Source organism: Pteropus alecto, unplaced genomic scaffold (genome assembly GCF_000325575.1).
Source record: "Pteropus alecto unplaced genomic scaffold, ASM32557v1 scaffold78, whole genome shotgun sequence".
Classification (NCBI taxonomy): Eukaryota; Metazoa; Chordata; class Mammalia; order Chiroptera; family Pteropodidae; genus Pteropus; species Pteropus alecto.
In genome coordinates this window covers 5,279,354-5,306,533 of record NW_006443124.1, presented here as the reverse complement: position 1 = coordinate 5,306,533, position 27,180 = coordinate 5,279,354, and the positions used below count along the sequence as shown (strand labels likewise).

Genomic DNA, 27,180 nt, shown 5'->3' with positions numbered 1-27,180 from the left:
GAGAACACAGAGTATGGTAGTCAAAATGTGTTCAAATACATCACTGAAAGCTTATAGTAATCTCAAGGATTTCAATTAGTTGAGATTTATAAGGCAGGGGGTCAGAAATTGAGCTCTAGCTCATCTGAGTGCTGAATCTAAGGTTTCTCAGCTGCAAAAGAAATCCACAAGTAATTATTTCCTTCTTACCTCAAAAAAACTGAGCAAAAATGTAGGATGTATTTTTCACTCTATATATCTCCTCAATCTATCAACAGGTTTTAACTCAACTTTAAGTAAACTGATTTTCTCAGGGGAAAAAAAAAAAAACTTCTACTTTCTCTTTGTAGCAATACTGTACATTCCAAAAAGAAAATTACTTTTACAAAGACCAATGAGACTCAGTCACAATTCCAAATCCCAATTATATTCACAGCATTTTAAAAAATTATGCTTTTGTACTTTTCTAATAACATATACTGTATTATGTATCATACACTTGGCTATCGTCTTTAAAAAGTTATGTTGTCAATATTTTGTAAAAAATAGAGAATTCCCCCAATGACATAAATAACATGGCTACTCTATCATACCAAAGCCACCACTTTATATTTTCTCCCGAACGGAATCGGCATCATTGGTCTACTAATCACCATTAGGATGAAATGGTGATATTCCCTCCCAGAACTTGATCTATCATCTTTATAAAGGAAAGATTCACATAATATCATATTGTGAGGCTGTTATGAAAATATTTCCTAAATAATCCCAGTAAAGTGACTATAGTCAGAATAACCCAGCACAGGGGTATTAAAATGTAAATATGGAGTTTTAAAAAGAAAAGGACAGTAAAACTATCTTCCCAAGGTTAAGACAGTACTTGTCATTACCATTCTAGTTAATTTAACTCTCTATGCAGAAAGGACCAGTAAGTGAGGCCACTAGGTTAGGTGACAACCGAGGTACAGCATAACAGAGTTATCAAAAGCTAAACAAATTCTAGGTAAGATTTGCACTCATAAATAAAGACTAGGGGGAAAAATCTGCAGAAGGCAAACATAAAGAAACAGTAAGAACACAGGCAGATAAAAAAAGAGTCTAGGAAATACTAATAAAAATGGGCTTTCCTGTTAGAGAACCTGAATCAGACCAAGTACCTAGGTTATGCATTGTGTAATTTATATAGACTCTCAATAAGGGGTGAAGCAGCGTACACACAGTAAGCCAAGTTAACTGCTTTGATCAAACTGGACCTATGGATCCAGACAATCTTACTCCTTCAGAGATGAAATCATGCTAAATAGAAAGTCATGGCCTTTGTCTGCAGCGATACATATCTGTGTCTCCTCAACTTAATCGAAAGGTATCTGAAGGCAAAAATTAATACTGATGATTATTAAATAGAATTAAGATGAAACAGGTTAGACTGTCAAGAACTACTAAGGTCTAGAAGAAGAGACTGAAGATGTTAAAGGAAGAACAACTTGGAGGCCTTGGGAAAAGCTATTTAGAGTGCTGAAAAACTATTTAGAGTACTGATTCCCCAGTAACAAGAAACCATATTTGTAATTACTTCAATTTGTGTTCACTCATATGCCCAAATTCCTGAACTGTTCTATGAAACTAATAGAATATTAGGGATAACAAGGAAAAAGCACCTAATTTAAGACTGAAGAATCAGAAAATGCTTCTCAGGAAAAGCAGTCCTAAACTAAGATCTTAAGGCTTAACAGATGGAGCTGGTTAACAGCAGTAGGAGGAAGTTCCCAAGCAGGGACCCAGCAGGAACAAAGAAAGCATGACCAAAGAAATATTCTAAAAACAGAATATTTCTGCATGGCTAGAACACACAATGTAAGAGAAAGCAGAGGAAATGAGGAGGATGAGAGAAATAAACAGGCGTCATCTCATAAAGAATCTTAATGGTATGTTAACCAGTCTGAAGTTTACCCTAAAAAGCTGGAGATGGAAAAACTAGTTAAGATGCTACTGAAGATGGTGAGACAGCTGGTTTAAAGGTGGAGAAAGTCTATGGCCATGCCACCCTGACCAAGCCGGAACCCATCTGATCTCGGAAGCTAAGCAGGGTCAGGCCTAGTTAGTACTTGGATGGGAGACCACCTAGGAAGGCCAGGTGCTGTAGGCATAAAAAATAAATAATAAGGGATTGTAGGCTGACAAGGTCCTTGTAATCTGTGAGGTCAACCAAGGGTTGCCTCACCTGAAAAAATAAGAAAAAATAAATTAATTAAAAAAATAAATAATAAAGGTGGGGGAAAATTCCAGAAGGAAATACCATTTAATAAGGGAAAACAGGGAAGAAGTAATAGTCAGAAAAAATAAGAATTTTACAGAACTGATGAAAGACATTAACTCTCAGATTTAGGAAACCCAACTTAATCCAAGTAGAATTAAGAAAATAACAAAAAGACTACATCCATACCTAAACATATCCCAGAGAAACTACAAAGTATAAAAGAAAAAGAGAAAATATTAAAAGTAGCCAGAGAGAAAAAACAAAAGAAGATCAAACTGATAGATGACTTCTCAAAAGCAACTAAGGAAGCCAGAAGTCAGTGGAATATCATCTTTAAAAGAGCTGAGAAATTCCTAAACATATAAAGCAAAATGAAACATATCCTCTGAACTATGTACACAGTAATAATGAGCACTTACAGTACCCAGATAACAGTCTCTAAGTATCATTGCTCACTAAAGAGAAATTGACAAATATCATCATAGAGGAAGATTTGATACACCTTCTTCAATGACTAAATAAACAGAAAAGAATCAGACACAGAAAACCTGAACACTACAATTAACAATGTGTATGTGTGCCTATCCATACATTTCAGCCTGAAGTAACAAAGCTATAAAGCTATGACAGTGGGAAAGTATAGGATTGCTTCAGGGAAGACAGAGGATGTAGTGGGTGATGCTATTAAAAATACAAGTTAAGGCAGTATTCGAGAGTATACTAAATGTAAATGCGGTAAAAAGGAACCTACAATGGTAGGAGAAATAGAAAACAAGAAACTGAACATAAACTGGATTTATTTACTAAAGTAGAAAGATAAATTAGTAAATGAAGAGAAATAGTAAATACAGAAATAAAAGAAGTGTGTATATACGTGTACAAAATTATGTTTACAAAATAAAGTTTAGAATGATATACACCAAACTATTGACATGACATTTGGGGGTGTGCAGAGAAGAGGGGAAAGTTATATTGTCGTTTAATCGTTTGTTTTACTTTTGTTTATTTTTCTCTTTTATAATGCACTTATATTACTTTTATAACATAAATAACAGCAAAATGAAAGGTTAAAAAGAAAAAAGGCAAAATAACCTGCTAGGGTAGAGTCTAGAGCTTAACTTTGCTAGTTATTTGTAGCTATAATCAGCACTTCAAACAGGTACCAACAAACCAGCTAATCTACTTATATTATCTGTCATATTGGATACTTTACCAGTATTTAAGAGACTCCATGAAAGGAAACTAACTTATGGAAAATAAATTTCCTAATACTCATCAGAACTGAGTAGTTTCCTAAAATCCTCATCTGTGGCAATTTTACCTTGATAATTTTTTAATTATAAAAGTTAACACATACTTTTTACAATTTATCCAACATGGAGATTATCAGAGAATTATATACACATTAATTTGCACCTTGCTACTTATTCATCCGGATGATTTTTAGATATATTGACTTACAGTTGCAAAGACACATTTTTTGTTAATTACACAAAACAATTTTGATTGAAGTTAAGATACTTTTGTTTGAAAACACTAGAAGATATAAAATTCAATCTAGAACAGTTGGGCTGACAAAAATGATAAAATCAGATACAATAGCAACCTGATTACTGCAAGATAAGTTTTTTTTCTTTTCTTTTTTCTGTGTTTGCTTATTTATTTTTACATCTTTCTAAACAATAAATCTATTATCAAGTTTGTTTAAATTATCATCGGTAGTCAAACAAAAATATGCCTAAGTAACCTAAGACACTACGTGCTCACCAGGTCATGCCAAATCGGTGGCCCTGAGAAATCCCCAGGAGTGTAAGGGGGTGTCTCACCAATTCAGCAGAGGGCTGAGTCAGATTCTGAACCACTGCCTCAAATAGTACTCACACAAATTAGATAAAGTGACCTATGAAGTCATTGTATCCACCCCCTTCTCAGGAAATCTTGGTCCCGAAGAAATAATAACAGTTTGTTGTCCAGTCCAACTTTTACTATTTACAGGATGCACCTTTCGCCACAGCCCAAGAAGAATATCTCATCAAAGTTCTTAATATGTAAGGACATTTTAATAAACAATTCCAATCTGCCAAAGATTTACCAAGTTACTCTTACCTATAATCTTTTCCCTACCTAAAAAAAATTGTTTTCCTCACTGGAACGCCATCCTTCAGATAGTTAATTAGTTACAGTTTACTACTCAGTCTTTGTCTAGAATCCAATCTACTTAAAGGAAATACAATGTGTAAAAGAGACATATATCAAGATTTTCTAACTACCATTATCATTACCCATGCTCATGCCTTTCCACCACAATACGTGATGTTTAAATACATGTGGCTTTTTTATTTTTGTTTTTTAAGAACAGGCATGTTCATTCAAAGGCAATGGAGAAAATACACTCAGATTAACAGCATCCTATCTTCTTTAAAATTCTCTAGTTTCAAGAAGTTTTTTTTGTTTGTTTGTTTGTTTGTTTTTTGTCTTCCACACTGCCATGATTATGACTGCTTCATAGCTCTAGCACAGTTAGAAAAAACGAAAGCAATGTGACATGACCTTAGCGGGCATACACGTTAATATAACATGATACACTGAGATAATTATGCTTTTCCTAAAAGTTGATTACTATCGGTGTTCACTCAAAACTTACCTCCAACTCTTTAATTTTTTCTTCTGCTATTTTCTGTTTCTCTAATAGCTGATTGTGAATTACCTCCTTGGACTGAAGAATAAACCTACAAAACACAAAAAAGTTGAAAATTAAGGTGGCAAACTCAGGAAATTACTACAGGTTTAAGCATTCTAAGTTAAAAAGAAATAAAAGCTGAAAAGTAAATTCTGCTTTCTTGTCTAAGAAAGGAATCAGGTTTCAAGTATATTCATAGATAAACGAAAAAAATAAAGGGACAAATATCTATTACGAGCTAAGAGAAAAGTTAACAAACAATAGAAATTCCCCATAATTTTTATTTTTCCAGTTATCTGTATCCACTTTTATCTAGATATTTTTTAAACAATATTTGTAAATTAGAGCTCCTCCTCCAATCTTTTCTTATATTTTTTTGTAACAGCAGTAACTCATGACCTTTTAAAGTCACAATCAAGTACTGTGTTCGGATCAATGCATTAGTGTTTATATGAGTTCCTAACACAAAAAGCACTGTATAAGGCCTAGTATCTTTTATTATTATTTCCAGAGTGTATAATACCTCTGAAAAGCTCAAAATGCACAAGTGGAAAATTTCAACTTTTTCCATTTTATAGTCAGGCATATTATTTACAACTGATGAGGGGTGGAAATATAGGGAAGCTTTAAAAATTAACACTGAATCTGTTTTGTGACTTTATGTTCATAATTCTTGCTGTGGGGAAAGGAAGAACAAATTATTTTATAGCCTCAAGTAAGTGAACTGAAATATTTCCCTTCCACTGGAACCAAGGGAAAACCTCAATTACTCGAATCTCTTTCAGGATTGTCCAACTAGGCTATAACAGATTTCATCGAAAGATTACAATCAATTAAGCAGACTGTTTCTTCTCTCTATACATAACTTAAGAGTTTCTAACAAACAACTAAACAACATCTCTTACTAAAAAGCCAAACAAGAAAACATCAAGGTCACATCATGCAGTTTCCTCTACCAACACCACAAAAACACTGTCTAGGTGGGTTCTTAGCAAGAGGTTCTGCTATAGATACAAGACAAGTAAAAACAGACCAAAAAGAGCAACTCTAGCTTTGCCCAGATACCTGGGAGAAAACTGCTATTTCCCGCCTCTTCTTCACGAATACACCTTGGCACATATTAATATGGCCTGGTGAACTTCTCTTCCACTCCACTAATTATTAAGCCCATGTCCTGATGTAGACAGTCCAGATATTTAACTGAAGATCCTAGTCTTCAATAGTAACTTGGTCCTTTGTAAAAATCTACTTATATATTTACTGCAAAGATAGCCTACATTCATGCAAAACATGAATTACTATAAAAACCTTTGTATCCAAATGTTATTATTAGTCAGAGAGACAGGTGCTGTTTCTGATAAGATTATGGTTTACAGAATGTTTTTCTCAGAATTAATTGCAACTTATGATGGTCTGACTTACCGTTTTTTGACTTTACAATGGCACGAAAGCGACATGCAAAATAAATTACATGAGATATTCAACACTTTATTATAAAATAGGCTTTGTGTTAGAGGATTTTGCCCAACTGTAGATTAATGTGTTTTGAGCACATTTAAGGTAGGCTAGGCTAAACTCTGATATTCGGTAGGTCAGGTGTATTATATGCATTTTCAACTTAACAATTTTTCAACTTACAATGTGTTTATTGGGATATAACCTCATCTTAAGTTGCGGAACATCTGTATTTCATATAATATTTAAGGAGAAACATTGTTTTGAACTGTCCTAAGTCTCAGTGTTACCTTGTAAAAATAAAAAGTATTATAAATCTAAGCCCAAGAGTCACCAAATATGTTACTACATGCACAATTTTACTTAGTCTTTTAATCATGGAAATCATTTTCCAAGTAAAATATACATTTTAAATAGCACTGATCACTGGCCAGTGCGTAGTATTCTCAAATAATAGGTCATCAGACATTATCTTTGTTAGTGTCTGGGAAATTTTCAAAGCTAAGATTAGAGGTCAAGTCATTACTTATGTGGCCTTTAAAAATAAAGTATCTGAACAGATACTAAATCCCTTGAGCAGAAAATAAAATTACTAGAAAGCAAGAACACTCAACAACAAAAACATGTTTTTCCATGGCCACACACCCCTGAGGTAGCTATACTGGACTGGGCCAACTTCAAAGGCCAGAGAGATGTCACCAAAGCCAGCTCATTTACTCTAAGCCTAAGGACATCTGAGCCATTGAAAGTTATAAACAAGGATGAGTATTGAGTAAACTTGATGCCTACCTCAAAGAGTAGTTACACAGTCAAAATTTTTTAAAAAGTTATGGGAAATTTGGTTTAGTCATCAATTTTAAAAATGCCAAAGATACATGGTGTGGAGATTGAAAAGGGCCTCAAGAAACATTTAGATTTCTGAAAAGAGTCTTTAGAAAACACCTTATCTGTTGTTAAAAAGGCACTGAATTATTAGAGACTATTTTGAAGATAAAGGATATATCATGACAATGTAATTGAGTCACACATCATAAATAAACATTATGTACAGAGTTTCTCAAAGCAGAGATGCTCACAGAGATCTTGCCTGATAGTTTATGGAAAGTGGTAAAGGATTCTGGAGTCCAGAATGTACCACAAAGGAAAAATAAACCATGAAGAGAGAAATTATTTTTATATGACAAATGACATACACAGAATGTGCTTACAATACTCAGAATTACAAAATCCAGACTAGAGTCTCTGCTTTGTAAAAGGCTTCTACATTGAAAATCAATGCCATGTGGCCCTGCACTGTCAACTCTCAAGGCTTGTAGCCTATTTCATTTCCTCAATTATGCCATCTGAAAAACATGATTTTATGATGGCCTTTGGTTTTGTTTGAGAACTATCAGAAGCTGTTTTGAATTGGTACATGACTTCCACTTTGTTCACATGCCCAAAACACAATCCAGGATCAGTGGCAATGATGTCTTTTGGGTACTCTTCCAAAGTATGGTCACCCGGACATACACTGTTCAGAGACAACAAATGTTTATGATAATGCATTTTGTTTTGGTGAGAAATTTTTAGAGGATATCTAAAAACATATTCTAATGTTATTTAGGTTATCCACAAATTCGGTAGCACAGAACAGGCTGACTAAAAATGAGCCTATCTTGCTTCTTTGCCACATTCCACTGGTGATGAAAACTACTTGCATGTGTGTTCAAAGATATACGTGCAAAAAAAATTTTAGGAAGGGAGGGAGGGAAGAAAAGAAGGACAGAAGGAAGGACCTAGATCCCTTAGTAAAAAAGCTATTTCAAAACTACAGTACATCCGTAGTGTGGCACGCTGAATGAGGAGAGACTTCTGTTGTCGGCATAATGCAGAACAGATACCCTGAATACTCATCCTGATAAAAAACAAAGCAAAAAAAAATTTTTTTTAATTCTGTTAAGTAACCACAGATGAAAGATTCCACAAAAGTCCAAAATCAGGAATTCTGGAAGGTAAGAAGCAATAAATAGTCTTTTCTGAGAAACCCCTGGGAGTTTCTGCTGAATTCTAGAGACCTTGAGCATTCGCACTGTCATAGAAGATAAACAGGAGAAACAGAGGCCAAAGTAAGGATGCCATTAGAGAATCCTTGATGAAATTCAGGTTCTCAAAGGGTCCCACATTCAAAGAGTGAAGAAATAAATCTGCTTCTCAGCAGAGTGAAATAAAAGAAACTTGATTACCTATACCTTGGTAGTGATGTCTCCTAAGAATGTGTAACCATCAGCTGGCCTTCTGATGGGCTGTGGTCCAAATTCAACCTAAAATATGGGCCAGAAAATATGAAGCACAGAATTTAAATTATAACGTTCCTAATTAGGTGGGTGGCAAAGTTCAAGTAAACTTGAAGACAGGTTAATAAAAATTAAACTAAAAGACAAAGAGGAAAAAATCTGTCAAAAAATAATAAAACAAAAATAAATATATAAATAAGATAGGACACACAAGACCTGAGACAATATTGAGCAATCTAATGTGTAATTAAAGTTCCAGAAGAAGAGAGAATGGAGAAGAAACATTTGAAGAGATGATGAACGAGAATTTTCTAAAACAAATTTTAAAAAACCAAATCACAGTTCCAAGACACTCAGATAAACCCAAGCAATAAAAACAAAACAAAACGAAGACCTAGATGTAGAATAATCAAACTACTGAAAACCAAAAACAAAGAGAAACTCTTGAAGGTAGCCACAGAAATGACATATTTCCTTTTGAGAAACAAAGATGAATAAAATAGACATGTGTTTCTTATGGTTAAGTATTTTAAAACATAATTGACTGTCTAAAGCAGGGGTTGGTAAACTACGGCTTGTAGACCAATCCAGCCACACTCATTTGTTTATATAATTTCTATGGCTGCTTTCTCACAACAATGGCAGAGTTAAAAGACAGATATGTGACAGAAATATGGCCAAAAAAGCCATTTTACTGGCTATAAAGTTAAAAATACTTACTATCTGGCCCATAACAAAACAAGCTTGTCAACTCCCAAACTACAGCAAAATGATGACAATATATGGTGGGCTTCTTAACATGTAAAATGTATAACAACAAAAAAAGGAATGGTGCGAGGGATTTGACATAATAAAATGACATAGTATAATATTATTTAAAGGCAGATTGAGAAATTAATGACATACATTGTAAAAAAGTAAGACAATCACTAAATTATGAAATTTTTTACAGAGGACTAATAATCCAAAAGTGAAGGTAAAATAGGATCATTAAAAATATTCAATCTCAAAGAAGGCAGAAAAAGAGGGAAAAAAAGGAGTAAAGGAAAAAATGAAACAAATAAAAAAACAAGTAGTAAGGTTTAAATTCAATCATAGCAATAATTACTTGAAATGTTAATGACCTAAACACCCCAAGAAAAAGGCAAAGATCATCAGAAGGGATTAAAAAGCATGATCTGACTATATGTCATCATCAAGAAATCTGTTCTTAATAAAAAAAAAACACAGATGGGTTCAAAGTAAAACCACAATCATACCCACTAGTATGGCAATAATCAAAAAGATAATAACTGAGGCCTGTGCAGTCCCAGCCTATCCGTGGTTTGGAGTTTTATCTGCCTCATAAAGCAGAGGGCTTGCCCTCTGGGAAAACAGTTATCTCCTCCTCTGAATTAGCCTCCTACATAACTGGCTTTAGCATCTTCCAGGAAAGCAGAGGCAAGGATTGAGGCCCAATGAGTGGGTTTTCAGTTGAAGTAGAAAGTGGTTATAACCAGAAAGTCCAGAGTGGGGTATATTTACCTCCAGAACTCATCACTGTTAACCCAGCCTGGGCTTCATGACAGTCACAGAGGTAGATTCTTAAATAATAAAATAATAATAATACTAAGAAAAGGTAGTTGAGTGTTGAAGAGGATTTGGAGAAGCTGGGAATCTCATATATTGCTGGTGATGCATCTGCTGTGGAAACATTCTGGCAGTTCCTTGAAAGGGTAAACATAGCTAACATATGACCCAGCAATTCTACTCCCAAGAATATAGACAAGTGAAACGAACACAAACATATACACACAAAAACCTGTACATAAATGTTCAAAGCAGATTATTCATGATAGCCAAAAAGTGGAAACAATTCAAATGTCCATCAACCGATGAAGAGATAAGTAAAATGTGATATATATCCATACAATGAAATACTATACAGCAATAAAAAAGAATGAAGTACTGATACATGCTACGACATGGGTTAACCTTTAAAACATAATGCTAAGGGGACAAACACAATCACACATTGTATAATTCCATTTACATGAAATGTCCAGAATAGACAAATCTATACAGACAGAATGATCAGTGGATATCTATGGCCAGGGCAAGAGGAGAATATTAAATAACTGCTAACACATTTAGCAATTCTTTCTGTGATGATAAATATGTTCTGGAATTAGCAGTGGTGATAATTGCACAATCTCATGAGTATTCCAAAACCACGAGATGTACACTTTAAAATGGCTGAAAAATTAATGTTATGTGAATTACATCTTTTAAAAAAAAAACAAAAGATTTAAATGCATTTCATCAAAGAAGAGATCAAGATGACAAATAACTAATGCTCGACATCATTAGTTATTAAGAGAAATGTAAATTAAACCCACAAGGAGATACCATTACACACTTTTAGACTGGCTAAAATTAACAACAAATAAAAGCAATACCAAGGGTTGGTGAAGATGCAAAGTAACTGGAACTTTCATACAGAGCTGGTTAACAGGCAAAATGGTACAGACACCTTGTAAGAGAATTTGACAGTTTCTTATAAACTTAAGCAACCACTTACCATTCAACACAGCAATCCCACTCCTAGGTTTCTACCCCAAAGAAATGAAAATGTATGTCTATGCAAAGAACTGTACACAAATGTTTATGGTTGTTATATTCATAATCGCCACATAAACTTTCCAAAAGCAACAGAATAAACATTCTTCTCAAGTAAACATGGAACATCTTCTAAGATATAGCATACATTAGGCCACAAAACAAGTCTTGTTAAATTAGACTAAAGAAGACTGATATCATATCAACAAGCATCTTTTCCAACAACAATGGTCTGAAACCAGAAATCAATAACACAAAGAAAACTGGAAAATTAACAAACATGTGGAGATTAAACAACATGTTACTAAACAACCAATGAGTTCAAGAAGAAATGAGTCAAACAGATGGGTCAAAGAAGAAATCAAAAGAGAAATCAAAATTAAAGAGAAATCAAAAAATATCTGAGACAAATCAAAATAGAAATGCAACACACCACAATTTATGTAGCAGAAGCGGTTCTAAGAGGAAAGTTTATAGCAAGAATGCCTAAGAAAAGAAGAAGAAACAAGAAAAATCTCAAACAACCGAACTTTAAACCTCAAGAAACTGCAGTTAACAGAAGGAAATAACAAAGATTAGAGCAGAAATAAATTAAATAGAAACTAAAAAGACAATGGAAAAGCTCAATAACCCTAAGAGCTGGTTTTCTGAAAAGATAAAATTGACACTCTTTTAGCCAGGCTCACCAAGAAAAAAAAGGACTCAAATAAATAAAATCAGATATGAAAGGGAAATATTTACAACTGATGTCACAGAGATATAAAGGATCTTAAGAGACTACTATGAACAATTATACACCAACAAATTGGACAACCCAGGCCATTAGATAAATTCCTAGAAACATACAACCTACCAAGACAGAATCATGAAAAAAAAAATCTTAAAGAGCCAATTACTAGCAAGGAGATTGAATCAGTAATCAAAAACCTCTCAAAAACATCCAGGACCAGATGGCTTCACTAGTGAGCTGTACCAAACATTTAAAGAAGAATTAATACCAATCCTTCTCAACTCTTCCAAAAAATAGATGAGAAAGGAATTCTTCCAAACTCATTTTACAAGGCCAGCATTACCCTAACAGCAAAACCAGACAAGGATGTCACAAGAAAAAAAAATTATAGGCCAATATCTCTGATGAACATAGATGGAAAAATCGTCAACAAAATATTAGCAAACCAAATCCAACAATATGTTAAAAGGATCATACACCATAATCAAGTGGGATTTATTCCAGGGGTACAAAGATGGTTCAACATAACACAAATCAATGTCATATACCATATTAACAAAATGAAGAATAAAAATAATAGAATCATCTCAATAGATGCAGAAAAAGCATTTGACAAAATTCAACATCCATTTATAATAAAAACTTTCAACAAAGTGGGTATAAAGGAAACATCTCAACATAATACAGGCCATGTATGACAAGCCCACAGCTAACATCATACCCTATGGTGAAAAGCTGAAAGCTTTTCCTAAAAGATCAGGAACAAGACTAGACTGTCTACTCCTGTCATTTTTATTCAACATAATGTTGGAAGTCCGAGCTAGAGCAATTAGGCAGGAAAAAGAAATAAAAGGCATCCAAATCAGAAAGGAACTGTCATTATTTACAGATGACATAACAGAAAACCTTAAACGCTCCATCAAAAAACTGTTAGAATAAATGAATTTGGTAAAGTTACAGGATACAAAATCAATACTCAAAAATCTTTTGCATTTCTATACAGTAATAATGAACTTTCAGAAAGAGAAATTAAGAAAATAATCCCACTTAAAGTTGCATCAAAAAGGATAAAACACCTAGGAATAACTTCAACAAAGGAGGTAAAAGACCTACATACTGAAAATTAAGACACTGATGAAAGAAACTGAGAAGGCACAAATAAAGAGAAAAATATTCTGTGCTCATGGATTGGAAGACTATTGTTAAAATGTCCATACCTCCCAAAGTAATCTACAGATTCAATGCAATCCGTATCAAAATTCTAATGGCATTTTTCACAGAAATGTAACAAACAATTGTAAAATTTGTATGGCATCACAGAAAACCTGTATTGTATATTTGAAAGTTGCTAAGAAAGTAAATCTTAAAAGTTCTTATAAGGAGTCTGGTCAAGATGGCAGCATAGAAAAACCTATCAGGTAAATGGAAAATATCCTTGAAAAACAAACAACAAAAAAAAACTTTTTTAAACTTTCTCATCACAAGAAAAAAAATGTGTAACTATGTGTGGTGATTGATCTTAACTAGAATTATTGTAGTGATCATTTTGCAATATATATAAACATCAAATCATTATGTTGTATATCTGAATCTAATATTATTAGATGTCAATTATACCTCAATTTACAAAGAAATACCAGCTTGAGCATTTACAAAAATTTATATATATATAATCTCATCAGACACATAAAGAGGAAAATGTGACCCAGAGCCAGAAAATTCAGTCAATAGAAAGACTCAGAAAGGAAAGAAACAATGCCATTAGCAGAGAAAAGCTTTAAAAATGCTATAAGAAATATAACTAAGAATTAAAAGAAGACATGAACTTAAGCAGAGAAATTAAAGATACAAAAAAGAGGCAAGTACTACTTCTGGTGATCAAAAATACAGTATTTAAAGTAAAAGAAATTCATTGGATAAGATTTATAGCAAATTAGACACTGAAAAAAATAATAAACTCAAAAAACAGAAGAGAAAATGAAGCAATGTGAGGGGAAAAAGGGGGGAAAAAAAATGAGCTATTAAGCCATGAAAAGAAGCAAAGGAAACTTAAATGCTTATTGCTAAGAAGCCAGTATGAAAAGGCTATATACTGTGACGATTCCAACTATGACATTCTGGAAAAGGCAGAACTATAGAGATAGCAAAAAGATAAGTAGTTGCCAGGAGTGTGAGGAGGGAGGGAAGCATGAATAGGTAGATTTTGGGGACAGTGAAACTATTCAACATGAAATTGTAATGGCAGATGCAAGACACTGTATACTTGCCAAAAACCTACAGAACTTTACAAAACAAAAAGGGAATCATGGACCACACAAATGCAACATTTTAATACAGGAAACGGGGGGCTGGGGAGAGGTGTTATGTGTGAGTTCTCTGTACTTTCTGCTCAATTTTTCTGTAAACCTAAAACTGTTCTAAAAAAATAAAGTCTATTAATTTAAAAAGACAAACAAAAAAAGGTTGGGGACATGTTATAAGGTTAAAGGAGACAACTTGAAAGAGCCAATGGCTAAAGTGGAACTATGCGAGCAACAAAATAATATTAGATTGTAATCCAAAAATACAGTACCTAGATCTGCCATACCTCAGGCAAAAGAAATCTAGAGAACATAGTACGTTCAAATCTAACTCTGAGGGATGCTGCTGCATCTTGGTACTATTCTATCTATGCTCCCCTCATCAACTACTATATTCATCAACCCCTCCTTTCTTTGCTCTTCCAGTGCTCATTGGACAAGCATTATGCAAGGTTTTCAGCTAAGCTCTATCCAAAGTCACTCCAAGAATTCATTTATCTTCAAGGCTTCAACTTGGCTGACTCTCAAAACAGTGTCAACCCTCGTCACCTACACTATGTCTGCATCATCTAAAGATCATTTTTACTTATCTGTCCACATCTCCTCAAATTCAACATATCCCAAATTTAACTCATTTTATCCACCCATACCAACATTCCCTAAAAGCAGTCTCCCCATCTCAAATTCAGCTTCTATCAATGATCACCACTTGCCCACTCATCTAAGTCCCAAACCTGCAGTTATTTTCTTCATCCCCTATATTCTCAATTTATCACTGACTCAGCACTTTCATACTGACCCTCTTCTCCATTCCACTTTTGCCAGCTTAATTTATGCCCTATTACTATACTCCTGAATTACTTCAATAGCTTCAAATCTGTAGTCCCTGATTAAACTCTCCCTAATTCACCCTAAATATATTACCAACAATTTCCATGTAGCTAGCCCTAAACTGTCAGTCACTGTAATAACTGTTGTTGATCATTTTAGCAGACAACATACATTCTTCTTTCTTTGTTGATAAACACTCAATTTTCTGTGGGTATCTTCCACTTTCCTGAGTGACTCAGAGAAGTGAATCCTGGGGTGAATTTTGATTGGTCTTTCCCAATCATGGCAGTCCCATCCCCCAAAATATGCAAGCCCAAGCATGTGGCTCAGTTCCTGTCATGAAATGTGAGAGGTGGCCTGTGAGAGGTGGCCCCTTTGAAGACTTCTGGGAAACATTTCTTTGCTCCTATAAAGGTGACACAGAAAACATGGCACTTTCTAATTCTGGATGTTGTCACGTCTGAATGAAATCCTTGTAACTCCTTCAGCCAACCTGAAGATGAAGCTGGCAAGCACAGGGAGGAGGGCAGAAGCAAGAGTACTGAAAGAAGTGGAACTGAAGCCCAACATACAGGCCCAAGGAAGCCTGATATACAGAATGTGGATAAATCTCAGGAGCATTACACTTAATGAAAGAAGCCATACAAAGGAGTATATACTATAATGACTCTATTTATATATTCCATAAGAAGTGCCAAAATAGGCAAAATTAATTACAGCGATAGAAATCATATTATCAGTTGCTTAGAGGAGAATTTGGGGAAGGAGAGAATTGACTTGGAAGAAGCAAGAAGGAACTTTTTAGGGTGATGAAAATGTTCTATATTGTGACTGGAGTGGTGATTACATTTGTCAAAATATATCCAAATATACTCTTAAAATGAGTGTATTTTACTATATATAAGTTATGTCTCAATGAAGTTGATTTAAGAAAGATAATTAGTACTATAATCTGCCAAATGGTTTTTGCCATGGAGGGAAAAAAAAGGCAAAAAAAGAAAGTACAAAGGCGAGTAGGTGGAGGTGGAAGTATGTATAATGGAAGTACAACATTAAATAGGATGGTCAAGAAAGGCCTCAATACTTTTTTAGTAAAGACCTATAAGCCATGTGGACATCTGGAAGAAGGCTTCAGGAAGAGAGACCAGCAACTGAAAAACCCGGTCTTTTGCACTGATGAAAAATGGAAAGCCACCTGCAGGTGTTGACTACAGGGATCTGACTTATGTTTTAAAAGGATCACTATGGCTGTTCAGTTGAGACCAGCTAACAAAGTGGTAAGGATGGAAGCAGGGAGACCAATTAGAAGAAAACTATGAAAATCCAGTTGTAGTTTAGACCAGGGTGGTGGTAAGCAGAAATGTTCAGATTCTGAACTAAACAAGATAGTTTTTGCTAATGGATTAAATTTGAAAGAAAGGAGTCAAGGACAAGCTCAAGATTTGGAAAAACTGCAAGGATAGAGAAGTCATTTAGTGACATTAGGACGACTGAGGAAAGCAAAGGAAGACTGGGGATAGGGGAGACAGGTTTATCTATAAACAGTAACAATTTTATTTTGGTCAAATTAATTGTACGATGCCTATTAGACTACCAAATGGAAAAGTAAAAGAGGCAGGTGGGTATACAAGTTTGGAGTTCAGGGAAGGAGTCTAAGGCTAAAGACAAAAATCTGGGAGTTGTCAGTATATAAAAAGACATTTAAAAAGATAAGCCTGGATGAGATCACTAACAGACTGAGTACAGACAAGAGAAGAGAAAAAAATTCAAGTGCTGAGCCCAGGGTCATTCTAATATTTGGAAATAGGAAAGAAAAGGAAACAGTAAAGGAAGACTGAGTCGGAATGGCCAGTGAAATCGGAGGAAAACCAAGGCGCAGTATCCTAGAAGCCAATGGAAAAAGTGCTTCAAGAAGGAAAGAAAGAGCAACTAGACTAAACGCTACTGATAGGTCAAATAAGATGAGGACTGAAAATTCACTGGAATCATTAGACAATCATGGTCCCTTCAGGAACCCAATCCCATGTAAACATTCTTTGTTCCAGATGAGTAACTCACACACTGCTAGATTCAATTTGTACTAATTAAAAATCACTGTGTATTTTTAAATCAAACTGTTACTCCTGAAATGGAAGCAGTAGTATGTTAATCTATTTTAAACAAGATACTTATTTTTGGTCACTATTTGGTATTCTAAGTATTCTGGAAAATAATCACCTCTGATGTTTACCACTTTTACTCTGGCCTCATCAAACCCCAAACATTTTCCCATATAAGCATCAAGCTACCTATAACTTTTTCCAAGATATGATCTTTATTTTACTAAGTCAAAAATGTAACACTGCATAAAATATAACCCTTCGATAGTAAAAAAAAGTACCATCCAATGAGTATCGAAAGACAAACATAAGATTCAGGATTCCAAAGCAAAAAGTCACAGAGAAATATATTTTGGCACAAATGCAAAAAAGACTCAGTCAGACACATACAATACAGAATGCAAACTGTGGTCCAAATCTTTTTACCCTGAGCCAAAGGATGTAAAAGGCTCGGCTTAGGGCAGTCATGCTCTCATCTATTTAAAGATACATTTTCAATTCTAAGCTCCTGCTGCTGTGCAAATTTTGATATAAGAACAATTCGAGCTCTTCAAAGCCAAAGGAATAGTGTCTTCCAGGTAATCTGGTCCATTTCCAGGTAATTAATTGGTCTTCCTCAGAATGAGGATTGGTAATGAGAGTTCCTGGCCAGGACAATGAGATAACATTCTCCCAGACATGTCCATTAGAACTTAAATTCTAAAACCAAATTGAGCACATTTTTCACAAAGCCATAGGCACCAATGGTGCATGCAACACACTGAAATCTTAATATTTCCATCTGGGCAAAGGATATTTGTAGTCCACAGCACTTCCTGATAAAAAAAAAGGATACTAATAAGTCATTATCAAGTGTGTTTCCATTATATATGGATTGACTTGTACCTTCTAGGTCAAAATATGTTCTCTGAGATCCTTTTTGGCTGTTTCATTAAGCAAATTATATTCCTTGACATGAACTCTTCAGTCCTCTTTCAAACAGATTAGGTAGCAGGTTGTTCCTAAATTTGCCACTATGAGATAAGTGGCAGCTAAAATCAGAAAATTCTTGGTACAGCTTAAAATTGATTGTTTTTCATTTCAGAGAATTCAGCTAGAGTCGAGTCACTTACAGCACACAATTCCCCAATGACAAAGTAACCAAGTTTAAGATTACTGCTACCTTTATTTTTATTTACATAGGAATAACAAGGTAATGGTACTTTTCACTCTTCCCTCAGTTAACTAAACTGATTCATGCTTATCACCAACTGGAATACACTGTAGTATCCTCTTGTGTTGCTGAATAATTGCAACTTTCATGGAAAAAAAAAAAGCAGATTTTGTTTAATCCTTTATCAATTTAAAAAAGAGGTCAGGCCTTATGATGTCAGGAAATGCAGAAGCAAAGTCCTTCAAGTAACTAAATAAATCAATTACATTTACCTTTTTAAAACAAGTTCAGGCCTAAAATAAATAATCCTACAAGGACACATTAAATGAAAATTTTATTTTAGCATGTCTGTACATCCCAAGATGTACCTTCTCTGTCCTTTTTTACAACAGACTTCTAATTTATGTAACATTTTCAAAATTAATTTTCTGTGTTTCAGAAAGATTGTTTGGATCCTAGAGGACATGGGAGGGGAAGAAGGAAAAGAATTATTAAAAGTACTCTTCTGCAGAAGAAATATGGCTATGTAATTCCTACACAAATGTTTGTTGACTTCCCTGGGTATAAAAACAGTGATGTCATGGTACACAGCAGTACAGCTGAGTTATAATGAATACCAAGTTTTTAAATCACTGACAACTTAAGGAAATTAAGAACATTACTCAAAAATCTCCTCTCCCTAGAGGACCACATCTGTGGAAGAGAAGAGTGTGCCCATCTGGGATTATATACATACACAACATGAACAAAACTGAAGTCATTTTTCCTTGCACAACAGGAAAAGTTGTGTTTTTTCCCCTCAGCACTGTAAGCAATGAAAGCCATGACTTTAAATGGCTCTGTATAAAAACACAAGAAGGGTGGGTCATAGTCTATTAGGAAAAGCAGCTCAACATCAAGAACAACCCTTCCTTTAAAATAAAATCTAAAAAAATTACTAAGGAATTCCTTCTTACCTTTAAAAATTATTTTCACTTCTTTTTCTCTAAAATACAGATTAATATCTTTAAAGAGTATAAAAGCTTATAAATTTGAATTTGCAATGTACTCTCACACCAAAAGTAATCTGCACATTATTTTTCTCTCCAACAGTAAGCACTAAATAAAATATCCAAACTTGATTCTAATGAGAACAATATAAACTATTTTACTATAATAGCAACAATATATACCGCACCACAATTTCTGGTTTATTTCTTAATAAACTCTACAGTTACATGAACTTGTAAAATGGTTGCAAAACTTGAGCAGCATGACTATATCCCTTTCCATTAATATTAAACTTACCTAAACTTAGAGAAACTGTGAAAATTTCATCCTAGCTTTACCAAATGTCACAATTCAAATTACAGGTTAACATCCAAACAAACAATTAAAATCAAAACAAAACCAACATAACATTTTAAACAAAGGGCAGTTTAACCAAGCTGTCATAGACAGTTCGGATCTCTACATCTTAACTAGCTGAAAAACTGCTCAACTATTTGGTTTTTAAAATTTGTTACCTATCAAGAACAGACCTACTGTTTTCACTTTCTACCTGTGCCACATTTATCTTAAGTCTTACACTTCTGGATCTTTTAACCATTAGAGATCAACCATCAAATTACTTCAACAAGTAGAAATAGCAACACCGCTCCCAAACAGCAATTTCTGCATTGCTAGACACTTATCTAGTTGGTAGATTTATACCATTGTTCATTCTTAGTTCCCTAAATGTAAAAAATACCCACAGAATGGTGGCATACCTCTAAATTAGTTTAAATATAGTACAAAGTTATTTTTAGTTAGGTTCAAGTTTTAAAAAGGCACTAATCATTCTTCTCAAAGGCTAATCTACTCAAGTTCCTCCTAAATTAAAAAAATTAAAGGCTTAATTTGTCTATTTTGGAAAGGAGAAATGTTATTTATGTAATGCTTAAGCAAAAGGATATTAGAATAATAGACCTGACGTAAAATCGGGGTCAGGATCACACCTACTGTTATAAAAATAAGTTTGATATTTCTAAGGATGGTCCTTTCAAACACCAGTTAAATGTCATTTATGTGCACTTTCAAATGTAATTCTTATTTTTTAAAAAAATACTCCTCTATTATGCAAAGTAAAAAGAAAGAAAAACACATACCATTATAAACTGGTTCTTAGTCATGAAAAAAAAGATACAAGAAACATTCAAGTAATATTTGAGATGTGTCTATTCCCTCCTTGCATGCTAGAAAGATGCAAAGACAAACACTTCCAACTATTCAGACAGATCATTCCACAGTTGTAACTTTCATCATAGCTCTCAAAGTAGTATGGTGAGGTCAGCTCACAAACAGCTTAAAGGAGTAAAACTAGAAATTGGTGGTAGTAGTATCAGGCTACATAACAGCCTCTTCAAAGAATATGAAGTAACAGAACTAAAATGTGCTGGCAACACACCAAGAGACTGGAGGGAATAGAGCTTTGAGCAACAAACATGCAGAGCTTACAGTATATAGCAATTCATTATCTCTTATCCTGAAGCATGATTTTCCTTGTTTTAAGCCAAAAATAGTCATGTATAAGAGGTATTTAAAACTAACAAATTTCTCCATACTTATGACTTGAAAGGCTTGCAATGATTTGGTAAAATACATACCCTAAAAATAAAAATCTGACTTTCATCTTTTGTGAAGGTGAGGAAGGTAAAATAGATACAATTATATTGATATTATTCTGCATAGAATACCTTTATTTGCCAAAGATTACACAGCCCTCAGCCTAATTTTAAAGGCTTGGGTTTTCCTATATTGTCAGTTTTGGTTGACTATCTCTGTCACTGATTGGTATTTAAAATTAGTCAAACTTCTCAAAAGATTTCATAAAGAATTAATCCTGCCAGATCAAATGACATAATTTTTCTCAAAAACAATTCCTTTGATCTTAGTCAAAATACATGTTACTTTTGTAATTTCATCTTTATCAGATCATAATATGAAAACAGAATAATAAATTCTAATTCTTAAGTCTCTGACACTTTTAAACATATTTTCTTTCTAAAGAACTGAAAGAAAATGTTATTTTAGGTAAGAGAAAGAATCATATTCAACTCAAATCAACACATATTTAACATCTATTTTGTGCCAGACATTCTAAGAACTAAAAAAAACAAAGATAAATATGTATATGGTTTCACGGAGCTGACAATCTAGTTGGGGAGACTGACCCATTTAAAAATCTCTCCCCCGCCATGCCCCCGGCCCTCTTTCAATATGCTCTACTAGCTATAGGAACACAAGCCCTGGGATCATCCATAAAGGAGACTAAGTCTGCCAGGAAGGATGAAAAATCTTCACAGAAGATGAACTATAATTTGAAGGACGAGAATTTCACAAGAGAAAATGGATATTTTGCAGGCCTAGAAGGATAGAATGAGCAGAAGCAAGAAAGCATAAAAACATGGCATGTGTGAGGAAGCCCATGCCAGGGTAAGTGTAAGGGCAGGGGTAACAAGTTCTGGTACATTTGCTACTACTCTTCTGCCCTCGGCCCATGACAGACATTACTAATCAATTAAAGCATGTTTAAAGTCCACATGAGACTCAAATTCCTTCTCAACAGATAACCCAAACGTGGAAGGAGGTAGGTCCACGAGATTTACATGCTATCCTAAGCCTGGGAATAGAAAGTGGTGGGACTTGAGGCTAGAAGGGTAAATTAAAGACAGATGATGAACGACCGTGAATGCTAGGCTAACAAGTTTAGATTTTACCCTGTGAGTAAGAGAATGAACAAAGAATTTTATGAAGAATACTGTCATGACCAATTCTGGCAGATGTGTGAAGAATGCATTTGGACATAGAGAATAAAAGCAGAAAAAGTTAAGATGCTACTGCAATCGTCTACACAAGATAAAATGAGGCCTGAATTTCAGAGATGGCAAAAATCTGCTGCAGGTTCTAAAACAAAAACGGAGTGTTTTGGATTTTATAAACCATGGTTTTAAACGGCAGTTTGAGAAAAATTAGTACTCTAATTAGAATTTCCAAATATTCAAAAAGGAAAAAAAAAAGACAACTTAAGGTAAAAACTACAATTAAAGAAGTGAATCACAATGATACTCAGGATTACCCAAGACTAAAAATTCAGAAATAGATATTTCAGGTTTAGCATCAAGAAAGAGAACGTCCTCATGACCAGACTAATATTCAGCAAGTCTTTTCTTCCAGAGGGCACTAATACTCTAGCCAAACAAACACTATTCACCTTACATGCCCCTACAATGCAGGGTCAAATGCATATTCCCGGTAAGATGCAGAAAGCACAAAAGTCAAATTTAAAACCAAAGGGTAAAACCATATAGGAGTTCCACTTTATCCAAACATTTAAAGCTACACATTCTTTTTAAGAAACATAATTAACATGAAATAAATCTTCTGGAAATACTATTAATTCATATCCTAGCGTTTAAATTCTAAAATTCTTTGTGTGGAATATCACCTATCTGTAGGACTTCAGGCAATATGCAAAAAAAAAAAAAAAGCAACACTCCTATCACTTCTGCAGAATGTTTAATAAATGAAATTATTCTAATTAAAAATAAAAACTTCATTGTAGTTCAAAAAGCCAAAGATAGTCAGAGATTTTCTATTTTGGAAAAAGATTCTTTAGTTGTTGCAAACAAAGGCCAAAGCAGTGATGTGAAATCCAAGTACAACATGTTAACAAGCATGCTAGAAAAGCTAGCATTACTGTTTTAAGACCTAAGGATATTCACATTAAGGATAAAATTATCCTCTAGGGAATGCCAACAATGCACACTTCATACTACATAGACACATATTCAAGAGTTCTACTTTGTTCTCATCCCAATTCTTTTGTGTCCCAGTAACAAACTCTCAAATTGGGATTCTCTTCCTCTTAAATAAGCTAAAAAGAAAAATATGAACTATAGAAATAAATTTGTGGTATATTGTTTATTCTGAGAAAGCAAATCAAATTAACAGTTTATCATAATCTATTTCTTTCCAAAAACATATGGATTAGCTAGTAAGGAGCAGGGTTACTTCTCATGATGTCATTCCAAAGCCATTACTAAATGTTAGACATGTTATGCTTCCTTCAAACCAATCACAAAACAAGTCACCCTAAGACTGAGGTCAAATTCCATTCCAACAAAAAAGCTCTCCAAACTGAAAGTAATGGTCAACTAGCTAAGTAATAGTCAAAGACCAAATTCCAGAAAAATCCTCCTGCTGTACCTCCCCCAATTAAAAAAAAATCAGTCTTTTCCTTTTAGCTCATTGTAATGGAATGTGACCTGTAGTTAAGGGCTTTTCCATTCCTTACTTACTGCTCAGAGAACATAAAGCATATCTACTTTCTCATAAGTGCAAGATATTTTTAAAGAAAAAAGTGAAATGTGGGTGGTTAAACATATAATAACAATTAGAACAAACAAAAGGTAAATTAGTTTACTAGATTTCTCATGTATGACAGAATGAGTGTATTTAAATGACAATTGAATATTTTTATTTTACAGCACTGGTCAACACCTAAACAATTTATGAATTGTATGACTCCTCATAAATTAGGTAAGGGAGGGGAGGTTAAAATTACAGTTACTTAAATAAATCTTGAGAGCTTGTTTGGAGGTTCTAGTAGGGGAGCACAGCTACTGTATACCCTTGACCGAAGAATGGTCCTCTTCGACTGAGCACGCAGCTTCAGGAGGGACGCACATGGAGCGGTGAGAAAGGAAGGGGACACCCCGCTAGCCACCCAGATCAGCCAAATCAACCATGGTGATCAATGGAGTGACAGATGTCGCAGCCAGATCGCCCTCACATCCATTTAAATCTTAACACAAAATTACTATAAACATCTTTTCATGACAACTCATATATTTATCATTGAAGTTACATACTTTTAAGTATCTAGTCGTAGAGAGAAGAGGAAATATTTAAGAATTGTACTTCAAAGTCTAAAATAAAACACATCTATCTGGGGTTCAGGTTCTCATTTAAAAAAGAAAAAGTATTTCACTAGATGATTTTTAAAGCTACTCTGATACTTTAACCCAAGTTTTAAAATGAACAAATTCTCTAATTAAATTCAGAAAAAATCTCTCCCAAGATAAACCCCTTAAAGATATATTTTACTTACATTCTTCCTACACCTTCATACATGTTAGTCTCATCAACCAAAGTCATAATCTCTGTATCTGTAAGATGTGCATGCTTTTTCGTTCTGTTTAGCTGCTCAATCTGTATGTCTGCAAGCTTCACCTTCTGTTGAGTGTCAATAACTTTGGCTTGAAGCTCTGTGAAGGCCTAATAAAAACAAGTCCTTGATTTAGTAGGTGAAACATTTTACAGGAAACATTTAAGTCAAATCCAAACATATTAAAATAAAGCATGCTAACCAGAGACAAAGCTGTGAAATTTACCAAAGCAAACATCAATAAAAGTCAGCACAATTGTAATCCATCAAGCCACTAGGCTAAATACTGAATTTACCGTCCTCAAATCATGGAATCTATCTGAAGAAGCAGAAACAAATGCACACTAAATAATAACCACATCAAGTAGCAGGTAACCAAGGAGTAATAAAAGCAATAAATGTAATAGAGGATGAAACCCAAAGATCCAAAACTAGAACTATAAACATAACAACTCTGCATTTGTATTACTCCACTAGATTTCAAATACTAACAATGGAATATTAAGATAACGCTGAGAGATAAATAAATATCTCATTTACTCCTCTCAATAACCCTGAGTTAGGGAAGGCAGTTTCATAATCACAATTTACAAATTAAGTAACTAAATATGTTAAAGAGATATAAGTGGCTTCCACAGGGTTGGACAACCATCAGGTGAAAAGGTGGGTACTTAAATCCATTTCTTTGGACCCCTAGTTCACAAACCTTTCTATTCTACTGTCTCCAGTAATATCCAGATATAAATATCTTTAAGAGAAATATTAAAATAGAGAGAAGAAATTTCAAAGCATTGGTAGAAGAATTGCATCGTGATTTTCATATTCACATACCAAGCCAAATTTGATGCTTGTGCACCCTTAACTCAAAGATAAACACAATTCTTGGATACTCTTGTTCAAGTGCCTAGAATGACTTTCACATGTTGTCAAATTTATGCCTTAAACATAACATTTGAGACTGCAATACACAGCAAAGGCTGCTATTTAACTTTTACTGTGAGACTTTGTTCTCATCTACTAGAGTAAGAATTCAAAAGATTTATTTTGGGAGAGGTGCCTGTGATTTCCTATGTCTCCAGCCAAAAAACAACAAAACAAAACTAAACCTTATAAAGGCAAACCTTAGCAGATAAAATCTTTACACAAGTCTTTTTGTTTTATTTTGTTAATTTAAATGGTTGTCAAAACTATCCCATTTAAGTCTGTAATCATTTTCTTAGCCTGCATTAACTGCCCACGGGTTTCTTAGCAACAAATTCAAATAATACTGGGAGGTAAATTCATTCACAGCTGTACTCTATTGTTAGCTTTCACCAAACCCTGACTTAAATTTGAACTTTTATCAGGAAAAAAAATGGTAAACTTTTAGAATGCTTTAAGCATTCTTAAAATGAACTTTGTTTTGCATGTAAAATTACAGATATTGCTTGATTGTTCCGTACACAGTTTAATAAGGAAGCTAGTATATTGTTAAACCTGAGACACTACAACATTAGAGGACGCCAAGTAAGGGCCAAATTTACAAGTTTCAAAACAAGAATGACAAAAAGCAAGACACATATACACACAAATCCTTACAGGAATAACAAACATCATTTATTAGGAGCACCATTTCAGCTGTCCTATTTCTTATACAAAGGTTGACCAAAATATGAAAAATTTGCTCTTCTGAAGAACCTAAGATAACAGTCAAAAGGTGTGGAGTAAAACAGAAAAACTGGATAATATTCCCAACCTTTGACCGAGTCTTTTCTGGAACTCAGTCTCTTTCTCTAGAAAAATGTAGGTTTAAAATAAATGAAGCCTACGATCCTTTCTAATCCCTGTCCCCCTCCCCCACCAAAAAAATATGGTTTGGAGTCGGTAGCGGTGTTAGAATCCTGACAACTCTTTGGTGGCAAAAAACGCTTCTGAGTAACACATTTATAAGCAATTGTTTGAAGAGAAAAACCTAATTCCTTCTGCTATCAATTTTATTTGGAAAACTTTACTGGACTTGTATCTAAAAAAATAGGTCCTTCGAAAACGGTGACGTGGGGGAGGGGGAGTCAGAGCCCTAAGATGAACACTGCTATAAGAGTATCTGACTCTAAACAATACTGCCACTTTTCCAGGTATGGGATCGAGTAAGTGACCTAAAAGCATCGGTCGGACTTCGATTTTTTTCAAAGCAAGTCAAGATGTAGCATTACAGATGCCTCAGCTCGGGCAATCTGGCCTAAGGGAATTCAATCTGAAACGTTCATTTCAGGCCTTATTATCGAACAGAAGGCTGCAAGCGCAACGAAACAGCTCTGGAGCTCGAACAAGGTGCACAGGCTAGCTATCGACCCACTACACTTAACGCAACCCAGCCCAATAGGCTCTTATCCAGCAAGAGCCGCTAGCCCCCCACTCCAACCTTAGGAGACGTGGTCCCGCCTTAGGATTCTGAGAAATCATTCCCCAGTCCCCTGGGGCCTTTTTCCTTCCGCAAGACTAGAGCCTCCTCAATATTCTTGTCCACGGCCCTGTTAGCTACCAAAGAAAAGCCTCGGCCTACTCAAAACGCTTTTACCTTCTTCAACTCCAGATCCACGGGCGCCGCCATCTTGGCTCGCTCTCTGCGCCTGCGCGCTGGGAGAAGGCCGGAAGG

At 34.5% G+C, this 27,180-nt stretch overlaps 1 protein-coding gene and 1 pseudogene across 2 annotated transcripts in view; one reads left to right on the top strand and one right to left on the bottom strand.

Annotated features, from left to right (window-relative positions):
* PFDN1 (prefoldin subunit 1) overlaps window positions 1-27,180 on the bottom strand; it is a 74,538-nt gene extending 47,358 nt beyond the window's left edge. For both annotated transcript variants that reach the window (XM_025040555.1, XM_006923327.3), the window contains exons 1-3: window positions 27,103-27,180; window positions 24,489-24,655; window positions 4,881-4,965 (exon numbers count right to left, since the gene is read on the bottom strand). In XM_025040555.1, coding sequence (XP_024896323.1) covers window positions 4,881-4,965; window positions 24,489-24,655; window positions 27,103-27,135 — 285 coding nt within the window. In that variant the 5' untranslated portion in view covers window positions 27,136-27,180. The remainder of the gene's footprint in view (window positions 1-4,880; window positions 4,966-24,488; window positions 24,656-27,102) is intronic.
* Window positions 2,007-2,125, top strand: LOC112471965 (annotated as a pseudogene).